General features: G+C 33.7%; 1 protein-coding gene across 1 annotated transcript in view; it reads right to left on the reverse strand.

Moving 5' to 3' along the window:
• Positions 1-12,233, reverse strand: part of LOC149084409 (glycogen phosphorylase-like) — a 30,225-nt gene extending 17,992 nt beyond the window's left edge. The window contains exons 1-5 of the mRNA XM_089234805.1: positions 11,792-12,233; positions 7,057-7,158; positions 4,980-5,162; positions 3,848-3,979; positions 2,274-2,385 (exon numbers count right to left, since the gene is read on the reverse strand). Coding sequence (XP_089090931.1) covers positions 2,274-2,385; positions 3,848-3,979; positions 4,980-5,162; positions 7,057-7,158; positions 11,792-12,037 — 775 coding nt within the window. The 5' untranslated portion in view covers positions 12,038-12,233. The remainder of the gene's footprint in view (positions 1-2,273; positions 2,386-3,847; positions 3,980-4,979; positions 5,163-7,056; positions 7,159-11,791) is intronic.
• Positions 12,234-12,437: the final 204 nt, after the last annotated feature.

Here is a 12,437-nt window from a genome sequence, read left to right on the forward strand (position 1 = left end):
AAATTTAAAACACATAAATACAAGACTTAGAGAAAAAATACTTGATGACTTTTTGTATAAGTCAGATGAGAAAAAATTGTGATATAGTGACAGCTATAAAACTGTAGGTATTTGGATAGGTAGTTTCACTATCATTGGAATCAGTAATTATATAAATCCAAGATTGTTCAACCCGAAATGTCCATATTGTTGAAAAAGTCTTCTTGAAAAGCCTTTTTTTAGGATCTCAGAATTTTCAAACTACAGTCCTCAAAGACTCTGCTTGATTGACTGTTTGAAAGAAGGAATTTGGTGAAACTACACAAAAATTCTCCAGACATTATGTGATCATGGGCCTCCGCCCATGATCACATAATATATACACATAATATACGGGGGGGGGGGGCATTGTCACCCAGCGTCTCAAAAGTGGAGTGGGCAGATCTAATATACATGAATTGACATCATCATCATGCCCCCCAGCAATAAAATTACCTTGCTCCCCCAGGACTTCCAAGTCTATCTCCACCTATGTATGTGATCAAAGTATTCAGGCTGACTATTCATTGTATTCGTTACTGTCAAAGCCCAAAGTGCAGCCAATTCATGGCAGGGCTGGCCACTTCATGAATTGGCCAAGAGTTTTGGTCCGAATTTCAGAAATGATTCAAACTTTGGCCGGCCATTTCACGGAGTGACCGGAGATCGCTGGTCAAAGCTTGATGTGCTGATGTGAAACAGCCCGGTAGGAACCAAATAATGTTTTTTTAATCACCAATTTGTTATAAATGTCTAGCAACTGTATTGGATTAGTTCCATGTGACGAGAGGAAAAAAAAGTGAAATTTGAAAGAAAAACTATAATTATATACATAGTTTTTGCTGCCAAATTTTGAAGGAAAAAAATTACCATATTTTTAATGTGGTTTGATGGGTTGCCATAACCAACATACACATAATTATCATGAAAAAATATGCCAACTTGACGATGATCCTGAATCATGTCTTGTTATTGGACTTTGGCCTGAGATCACCACTGGCCAATTCGCGAACTGACCGGCCAATGTCTGAATTTTGGGCATTTGAAAAAATGCTTCGAAACAGGGTCAATGTCTAATGAAGCTGGCCTATTCGCAAAGTGACTGGGCCCCATCGCAAATTGGCCAATTTCGGGCTTTGTCAGTAACATATATAATTTCAAACATTTTGCTCACTGTCGAGGCTCTTTTGCTCACTTAAAATCTCATTTTGGCATTGAACGATAAGAATTTGAAAAAAGTACTAACTTAATTCAAATACCATGTAAAATAGAATTTATGTGGATAGAAAAGTTTTGCTAACTGACATTAACAAGATCCTCATTATGAACTGAAATTATTATATCAGACTTTTACTGTATTTTTGTGCAAAATACCATTTGGTAAATTTACTATTAATATGATTACCTTTTTTTTTAATTTTATTGATGGAAAAAATATGAAATAGAGTAGCAAAAAGCACATATCAAAAATAAATTTTAATCACTGAAAATTATCCTTGATTTCATTTCTTTTTATTTAAAACTGAAAACATTTAAAATTATGATGAATTGATTTTAAGTGAAAAGTTCATATTTATTCATTTGCAGAATATTCTGTATTTAAAGCCACAAAGGGGATGCCTTTGTGGTCAAATAAAAGAGATGCACAACCTTTTCAGTCTGCGGGCCAGATATGCAATGATTCTGACACTTGCAAGCTAGACAATTGTATATATAAGATGACCATATGAATTGCATTTTACATTATTGTATTAAGAGACATTTCTGTAATTTTGGTTGTCCCAACTTTTTAATAAAATGTCCCATTTTCCCCCGATTTTCAATGAGGCTTACTTGAATTTTTGAAAGAGAATTGAAATTACTTTCATGACTCATAAGTTAATGGCTTGGACAGGTTTTTGACAGTAATTGGCAAATTGGCCTTTGATAATTTTTTTCAATAACTGTCTACTTCACTTGTATTTGGCAATTTTAATGACTGTAATTGGTAACTTTACTTGCATTTGACAACGTTGTGCAACAATTGGCGATATCCAGTATGCATCCCGATTTCCCATATTTTTTATGAAGGAAATATGGTCAGTATAGGCTTTTATCATGTTGTGTGTATTTTCTACCCGATGGCAGGCTGGAGATTGTGCATCCCCTGCCTTACATGAACACTTTTTTATCCATTCCGCATAAATGAAACTATTGCTTAATTTCAAATACATTGATTTTTTTAGAATGAAATAAAATCTCAATAATATACTCACAGAAACTCAAATTAAAACTATGTGGAGATTTCGCAGACCAAAGCCGCATGGTGTTTACTACGTTGTTTCGAAATCCAGGTACTGGATTATCATAAGGCATAGCAAAAACTATCTAAAGAAATAGAAAAATATTTCTGCATGTGTAAAAACCATTTGCCAATATAAACTCACAATTATTATCACTGCCACTCATATAAACTTGATCTTTAAAAAATAGATCAGTTACAGGCAGTGACAGCTAGTGAGAGATCTGGCTTTTCTAGCCAGATGGAGTTCATTGTAAATAATACCTAAGATGGACATATAATACAGTAAAATCTGTCTATAGCGATACTGTAGGGACCTAGAAAAAATAGTTATGGACAGGTTATTTTTTGTAAACAGTTTGAGTGGGAAATCATTAAATTTTGGGCAGAACCTGGAACAAATCAAAAGATAAGTCTTTTGTAACACTATGAAAAGACAAAAACTGACTGAAAGCTAAAATGAACAGCTTCGAAACCGGATACATAAGAATCTAAAGGAAGATGAAAGATATTGAAAAGATCTTTTTATTTTACACTATTGTAAGCACACTCAACTAAAACACCAGCTTTAGTATATTAAAGCAGGCGTTGACACAACCCAGTCGAAGTCATAGGAGTCCCCATCCATTTGGTCATCTCATTTCTGTGTCTGATACACGCAGATAGAAAAGATAAGCCCCTAGAATGTCCCGACTGCAGTATTCAAATTCTTGCACTGAAAGAATGCTTGCTCTGAAAACATAGTTCCTTTCCTTTCCATAGTTCCATTCTTAGTATTGAATAGTTCTTATTGAATAGTTCCATTCCTTTTCTTTTAAATGTACTTTCTATTAACTGAATCTTTCATTTTGCATGAAATGGTTCAAAAATTTCAGAAAGAACCCTTTAGTTCATACCTGCTAAAAATCAGAAGAAAGCTTATTTCATTAACCCTTACCAGTGGCAGTCCCGCGATATCTCACCAAACTTGATCTGCTTTATTTCGGTCATCCCAAAATATCTCAGGTTCTTAGAACACTTATTTCCAATGTGGCAGTTATAATGCAGATCAAGAAAATTTTAAAAACTGCTGGAAGGGTTAAAAAATATGACATTTTGAAGGGAGGTTTAGCGATTTCTAATTGCCACTTAAAGGGTTAAATTTGAACACGGCCAATCTTTAATTTTGCATTCCTTTCGAACGCTAGAAACAGATTGATCTATTCTGGAATACTAAACAAAAAACTAATAAAAACTGTACGTAACTAATAAACGTATACATCTACATTTCCAAGACATACAGTTAGTATTCTACGATTAATTACAAATATAAGCCTAATGTGTATCCCAACAAATGTCCCACACATTAAATGTATGTGGTTTCATTTTAATTTTTACATGATCATGTCCCAATGGCATGATAAGTGTTGTACTTGCACCTGTTTTTAAAATGGTGGAATACAATTTTTATTAATTTTTGGGACAGAGTCTACAAGAAATTAATAGAATATATTCAGATACTATATATTGTTGAAAGAATGTTATAAAAATATTGATTTGAAAAATTACTTGTGTGTCAACCCATTTACATCCTTTGTCAGTAGTTTCTACTCTTCCATACAAGTTGACTGGAAGTGTATATTCCGGTCTTGCTTTTTCCCATGGATTTCCAAAACGAAGCCAGTCATCTGGCTCTTCAGTCTATAAAATAAAATATAAAATTGAGTATTTGTAACATAATATATCCCTTTGACAATTAATGGAATGCATGTCCTACTAGTAGTCGCACACTAGTATGACATATGTCTCACTAGTTAAAAAATTACTATTGGAGCATGAAAAAACTTCCAGATATTTATTTCGATGAATACCTACCAGTTGTAGAATGTGTGGCCAGATGCATAACAGTTTACCTTCAAAACATTTCAAATAATAAATTTGGCAATGTTACCTCTAAGCTGCAAACATGTATGAATACACACTTCCCATTGCACAAAATTTTTACACACCATTAGCCATATATGGTAACATAAATCTTAATACATTGAATTGCAGTCTTTGAAATGAGAAGTGCCTGCTTTTGTTGGTCATGTTGTCTAAATGCTATTATGAATTTAAATCCTACCTAGTTTCGCCAGAATCAACTTCTTAAACTAGCATCCTAATATTATAAGGCGCATCCTCGTCAAAAACCCAATTTGGTCATGCAACGAACTTTCAGTCTATTGATTTCTCATCACCAAATTGGTCATCAATTAAAAGTTTTTTCTGTATTATGCTGAAATGAAGATATCTCAATAGCACACTTTCCTTAATTGCAAGAGGACATAGGCTTGATTCCTGATGGAGACATGCAAACAACTTTTCTTTCCAAAGTTTATCTTGTCACTAATATCCAGGAATATCCTAATATACATCTTTTTCTAGATCTTGATGTATTTGTTGTACTAGATCTCGATGTATATCTACATGCATGACATATCTTAATTCCACACGTTATTTAAATAAGTTTTTCAGTTGGAAGTATATCTCTAGGATCAACGGTTCGCCAGTAAAATGTGGCAAGGGGAATTAAGTAATCACTCTGTATATATTACTACAAATAAATAATGACGACTAATTTTTACACTCTCCTGCAACATGAAAAAGACCTGCATGCAATGTTTTATGATCATTCAAAAGACTAAAATGTATTATTTACCTGTTCACCATTGCGGATCTTTTGTGAAAAGATTCCATATTCATATCTGATCCCATATCCATAGGCAGCAAGTCCTAATGTAGCCATTGAATCCAAAAAACATGCCGCCAGTCTACCGAGGCCACCATTTCCCAAACCAGCATCTTCCTCCACCTCTTCCAAGTCTTCTATGTCCAATCCCAGCTAAGGAAATAAAAAATCTAATATAAAGCCATCATTTTGGCATGAATATACTTTTGATCATTTCATATACAGTCGAACCCAGATATAACAAGCTGCGATTCAATAAATTTCTCAAATTTAACATTTTTCTGAAATTCAGATAAAAATTAAGATCAAACCTCCATTTAACGAATAAAAATTTTCGATATAACAAACTTTTTTCGAATTATCCTTAATGTTTTTTCTTATTTCTCGTCCTGAAAAGCCACATTCTGAAGATTTCTCAGGATTTGACTTTCAGCTCTTCAGAGATTAAAAAAGGGCAGAAATCTGTTCATTTTTTGAATAAAAGCAGCAATAAAGCCATTTAAGCCCTATTTATACGGGAAATAGAAAAAACGAGTTTAAAACCTACATCAAGAATTTTCACCAATGACTGCTCCCCATTTCTTTCCTTATGAAAGAAAAAAGTCTAGCTAGAACTCCCAATACCCTAATGTTGCACATGTAAACAGGGCTTTAGAGTGTACATGGAAAGGTTTCAGTGGCAGATTGCATACACTGTACACCAATACTGTACCAACAAGCATTATGCTGTTCATAATGTACATTATGCTGCCATATGATTTCAGTAAAGAAATGTTTCAAGCTTGTTCTTTGTCTTGACAAGCAAAGAATGGCGGGCCATCCGAAGAGGAAACATTTTTCAGTTACCAAAAAATGACAATTTTGACAGAATTTGATAATGTTAAACGTATTAAACAAACTTTTATCAAGTAATTTTTTCATGTATCCTGATTTCATTCTTAAGTTTAGATATTTTTTATCAATTGTTGTCAGACATGTTTTGTAACAGCAGCCCCAAAGTAAGTAGCTTTTAAAATTTATTGTTTAGAGTGTGTTTATGTTCCTGATTAACTTGACTTCGATTTAATGAATAAAATTGGTGGTTTCTTCCGATTCGTTATATCAGGGGTTCAACTGTACATTTAGTCATGAAAATGAACAGATATGACTTTAATCAGTATTTTTCAACTTTGGGTCAGTGTGTACTTTGTACAGGGGCAGTAGGATCATTTTCAATTACCACCATTACATGAATGTCACATTTTCTGCTGTTAAATTGTAATTTATTCATTTTTTTCTGATATGCAAATATTATAAAAAACAAATTTTGTATTTTATGGGGAGGGCATCAAACTTGACCTTCTGATGTTACAGGGGGGTCTACAAACTATTGCAGGCCAGCACCACAGAGGGTCTGCGGTGCATTGACTTTCACTGCAGAGAGGTCCGTGACATCAAAAAAGGTTGAGAAACAAAGGAAAACAAGGTTGTCTTGAATAATTTTGTCTGAGATTTTTGAAAACTTTAGGTAACTCACAACTGTGACTCGCATCAGTATTTTTCAGACTTCCCATAATTTTCAAACATATAAAAATACTGCTTTTTGCATAGAAAACATTGTTCGTTATAAATGCTATGCCATAAATTTCAAATGTTAATGACGAGTATAAATTTTAATAAGTTGGGGGAAGGGGTTATGCTTTGTTCTCAAAGAATACAAAGCAATGCCTAAATCTATCTACATCACAGCAAATAAGAGATGCCAGATCATGAAAAGGCAACTAGAAAATCTGCACTTGTCTAAAATTTTCTATGCAATTGCTAAAACCAAGCATTGAGACAGGCATCTGGTACTTGATTCATTTACAGCCATTACCATCAGATTTTATTCATCTATAATTCACTCAGCATTTCTTGGGAACAGCATGATTTCATTAGTTATATAAGCAAGTTGTAGATTAACTTATAAATATAAAAAATATTCTAAGAATGAAAAAAAAAATCTATTTTACTGTAAATTCAATTTTCCTTTTGATGCTTTAGAAGAAACAAAATAAAACATATGTACCTGATACAATGCTTCATCACACGCCGTTTGAATTCCCAAGTTTATCATAGTATTGCATAAAGAGCGACCAATGTAATATTCTAGTGACAAATAGTACACTCTCTATAGAAGGAAAAAAGAACTTAAAATTATAAATATGAAATCGAAACGTATACATAAACACAAACTTCTAGAACTGGTTATAACTCAATTCTATCACAGAATAGTTTTTACAATGTATAAGGTATGGTGACAAATGCCCATGAACCAGTGGGTCTGACATCTGTTCTTTATTCTGTGAATATTGTTTTTCATAAATTCTGGAAAGAGATCTCATTAATCAGCAGTTATTTCTTTCACTAAATCTAGAATTGTTTGTCAATTTCCCTTAAATTTTTCTTTCATTAATTCTGAACTTTATTCAAGTTTGGAATTATTTCTTTCATCAATATTCTGAGTTTTTATTAATTTTAGAGTAATTGTTTGCTCATTAATTCTGGATTTGCATTAATTCTGCAATAACTTCTTCCATAAATTCTGTGGCAATTCTGTTCTAATTTATTACATTAATTCTGTGATTGATAATGCATAAATTCTACCACAATGGACAAGTTTATAATGGGATGAATGCAGGAGCTATTCATACTTAGATAAGCCAGTCATAATTTTTATGGAGCAGTGATTAATATTTTATCATAAATATTAGTTTTTTTCCTTGCGCTTATTTTTGGTTGCTGTAATTTAGGGATATCTGACATCCATATTTTTTATGGGCATCTTTTCTCAGCCATCTCATCAGGCATTGTCTGTTATGGCCTCTGTACTCGTGTTATTTATTGCATTAATTTTGTGATTATTTCTTTCATAAATTTCGAATTCCCATTCCTGTCCATTTGGTAATAATGTTATGCCTTTATCAATGAAGATTATCCCGCCATGTACATAAAATCGTGGTTCAAGGAGGTCCCTGAGAATTCTGGGCCTCAAAACTGTTAAAATGCCTCTGGTTTGCATTAAAAGCAAACATTAAGTATTGGGAGTTTTTTTTTTGATTGAAAGTCTATTCTTTGTTCAGCTTAAATTTCTTTACAAACTTTTTGGGATGCATGCGTTCATTTTTTCAAACTGCTATTAAAGTCTAAGGGCCTTTAAAAAAGGTTTTTCTCTTTGGTTTAGATAACAATTGAAGATGTGGGTCCAAGATCCAGATAGCTCCAGTTTTCTAAATTTTTCAGAACGGACAAGAGACACTTCAAAAATACTTAACATTTTTTAAAACATATCAAATTTGAGTAAAACATTAATAATTCTTTCCTATATCAGAACGATTTTACTTTTTCAACTTTTTGCCAAGTTTTTTTTTTACTTAAAAAAAAAATGGAGCTGTCTGGTTTTTTTCCACCCAACACTAGAATTCTGTGGCCAGGTTTATTGAAATCCTGGTAGATAATCAAAAAATCTTTACAAACACATTAAAACTGAATGGTTACAAGAAGTAACTTGTAAAAAGTTTATTTTAAGATTTTATTAGATTTTTTTTCTATAATCATGAAATTTTGTCAACTTTTTAAAAAGAACTTGACCAAAATCACTTAAAAACAACAGTTAGTATTTCTTCAGGAATCAGCAACATTAGCATCACCATCACTGGATTGCGACTGGCTGATGCAACATGGAAATCACTGTCACCAAGTGACCACAAGTTAAACCAATTCAGTGCAAAAACAAGGCAGCTCCTGGAGCTGTCATATTTCTCGCAAGATACCATAAGCACCGGAACGTAGGGGCTGAGCCGAGGCCATTTGAGCCCCTTCCAATAATTTCTGAAAAACAATGCAATTGCACCTTCCTTCTCATGCGAATGCACTCAAGAGAAACCTGCAACTTTCACACAGCCTCCCCCTTCAATATTTTCATCATCTCTGTGCCTCTGCAAGATACCAGTACAGCTCATTTTCCTTCATATCTCTTTGCCATTGTTTGGAGCTGTATGGTTCTTGCATGGATTGATAGAGGATCTTTTGCCTTATGGGGGAAAAATGAAAATCAGAAAAAAAGTGGAACTGTCTGGTTCTTGCACCCACATCTTCAATCATCTCTAACCACGGAAAGAGACATTTTTTACAGCCAAGAGGAAAGAAAGGTTGTATAAAACACTGTACAAAATTAATTTAATTGTGGATCAAGATGTCAATCTAATCAGAGTTTAGGATTTATTAAAATTATATTTTAAAATAAAATAAAGAAAAAAAAAAGAAAAAGTGGGTAAAAGAATTAACGTTAAGTTATTTTTTTTTTTTACACACCAATTCATGAAATTTCAATATTTTTATCCCAGTCATAATTTTAATGACAATTTACATTATACTATAGAATACATAAATGTTGGGATATACAGAGCATGTCTATTTAATTGGGTTGGAATAATGAAGGTTGGTTCATGAGTATGAGATTAATATGTAAAAAAATAATTAGGGGAATGTGAGCATAATATGTCCAAGTGTTTGACAATACGCATTTAGATGAGTGATTCAAGCATCGAAATTCGATTTTACTCTTCCAGGTTTTGTTGAGAAGTGAAAATACTCCTTCAAATTTTAGGTATTTTTAATAGTCATTTTTCACTAATAAAAACAGTAGAACCTCGATTATCCAAACACATTGGACCGAAGGGTGTTTGGAAAAGTGGAAATTTCGGAAAATCAATTTTGACACAAATTCGATGATGCAAAGGAATAAATTGAAATTTAGCAACAAATGATACCCCCCTCCCTGGCAAAACCGTAATAAGAAGTGTTTTGTTGTCAAGACGACGCACTCCTCCCTCTCATTAAGGCACACTTATAGGATTAAGTTAAATTAACGGGTAAAAAATAAAAAGATGGCAGCTGAATCTGCTCCTATTCATGTATTCTTTTGCTTGTGTCAATAGTATAATAACTGCATAAAATGTACCTGGATTTGAACCTATATCACATCTATAGCTCACAGGTACGGTATGTACAACTGTTTGGTAGTGGATTATTTTACAATAGAACGGAGCTATGGAGTTGGGAGATAAGAGGATTCAAGTTCCAAGAAAATACCAACTGTTGAACATCATTGCCTATAGAAAACTGAAAATGAGTTGGGCTGAAAAGGTGTTTGGTTGACCGAGTTGTTCAGAAAATTGATGTTTGGATAAACAAGGTTTTATTGTATCCGTTTTTACAAAAATATCCCTTGAAACTTTGGAGAGGAGCAAAATCACTCTTCCAAAGTATATTTTCAGATAACATTAGTATGTTATAGTCTCATGAAGAAAAAATTTGCAGTGTAACAGTAGTTTGCTTGGATTGGAAAATTATGGTTTTTCAGCATAGTGGGGCCATCTGTTGTAAACATATGTAAATGATGTCAACGACGTCACGTTTTCATTTCGGAGTTTTGAACCCCAGGCAACAGAAAAAATTTCCTTACTGTTCAACTTTTGTCTCCTATACCTGCATTAGACCTTGAAATCTTGAGTTTTTTCCCCCATAAAAAAACAGGGGTTATCGCAACTCTCACAAAAAGCCAAACATTCTGATTATGCAAATGAGAATGAAAACAGGTTAGCATTCTCAATATCATGCATCATATCATGACCATAAAAAAGATTAGGCTAAATTCTCTTCAATAACTATAAAATAACGAAGATCCACCATCAAAATCAGATGTCATTTATCTTGACAGATTTATACAAAAAATTGTTCGAATAAATTGAATTTCACATGCTGCTCAAATGCAAAATAAATTCAATTTTTTTTTTTTTTTTTTGCTCCAATAGCTTTCACTCAATAATCTTTGAGAACCTATTACCCCTGCAACATTAGAACATAAATATGTATATGTATTTGAATTGAACATATTCATATACGTATATGAATTTGCATATCCCAGCATTTACTTGATCAATGAGGTTTAAAAAAACCTTCATTAATAAAGGTTTGTTTATAATTGCTGTGTGAGATTAATAAGTTAAATACGCAATTGAAGGTATGTGTGCATAGCATGTCTGATAGTCTCATGAAGGAAAAATATTCAGTACACCAGTTTTTGTTTGGATTGGAAAATCTTCCGTAGTTTTCTGTCGTTATAGTGGCGCCATCTGTTGTAAACACACGTAAATGACGAAACCAAACCAGGCCATGAGCTCGCGTCCTCATTTCAGAGTTCTGAACATCCCCCCAGCAACAGAAAAATTGCCCAACTATTAAATGACCTTGAAATCTCTGCTGGGTTTCAAGTGACTCATTATTGCAACTCGCACCAAACGCCAATTATTGTAATTACGCAAATGAGGATGAAAACAAGTTAGCATTATCAATATCATGCATCGTATCATGCAAATATCACACATTTTTGAAAAAAAGATTAAATTCTGTTCGAGGAATATATAAAATAACTAAAATACCCCCACGATCAATGGCAGCTGTCATTTGACAGATTTATGGGGAAAAAAACTGTTAGGATGAATTGAATTTATCATGCGACTCTTAAATGAAAAATCACTAATTTTTTTATTTTTTGCTTTAATGTCTTTCTCTCAATTTTCGAGAATATTAACCCATTTATTTCTACACAATTCTTAAAGAAACCAGAACAATTTCATAGCAATTCGTATTAACTTCAGAAATTATTTGATAAATTAGTTTTAAGGAAAAGGGTGAATTCTTCGCACAAATATATAGCCTATATTGCGACTTTTATAAAATTATCACAAATAATTTTTTACCTTCGGGTCCTTCTCGTAATAGTATTGTTGCGTCCTTATCCATCGGCTCACTAGATGGTCTTTGACTGTATGAGCGAGAGCAAAATAATAGTCTCTCTGAGTCGCAACGTTACGATCTTTGACTAACGTGTAATGTAAATGCCGGTTGAAAGTCTTTTTAACCTCGGCTATATTTTCGACGCCCGCAATACCTCGAACACTGATCTGCTTGCGCTTCTCCTGGTCACTTTTCGGTACAGCTGACATTGCGGCCACGAGTTTGTTGATGATGATAGCGTCGCTAGCGGGATTGTTTTCGTCCGTCCAACAGCCAGTGGTGGGATGTTGCTGCCGTGTATCCTTCAAACGGAGGAATACGTATCCTTTCCCGATGGGTGAAGGTCGCGCATGCGGATCTCTCGCTCTTCCCGAGCGAGCGCCGCGCTCCCAAGGGCACACGAAACGCAACGAAAATTTCTAGCTATACATCGTAAACGCTTCGGCCGAAGACAATTACTCTAATTTTCATTTCGCTACGTGGAGGAAAAGAAATGTCATCCTTTCATCCACAGCAGCGTCATGCCAACCCCCCTCCCTAAGGGTAGGACTGTCAAGGCTCCGGGACAATTACTATCGTTTTTTTATTTCATGCTACAAATTTGCTATG

The sequence above is a fragment of the Pholcus phalangioides genome, unplaced genomic scaffold (genome assembly GCF_987345545.1).
Source record: "Pholcus phalangioides strain wild (caught in Gottingen) unplaced genomic scaffold, Ppha-v1.0 ptg000008l_1, whole genome shotgun sequence".
NCBI classification, from domain to species: Eukaryota; Metazoa; Arthropoda; class Arachnida; order Araneae; family Pholcidae; genus Pholcus; species Pholcus phalangioides.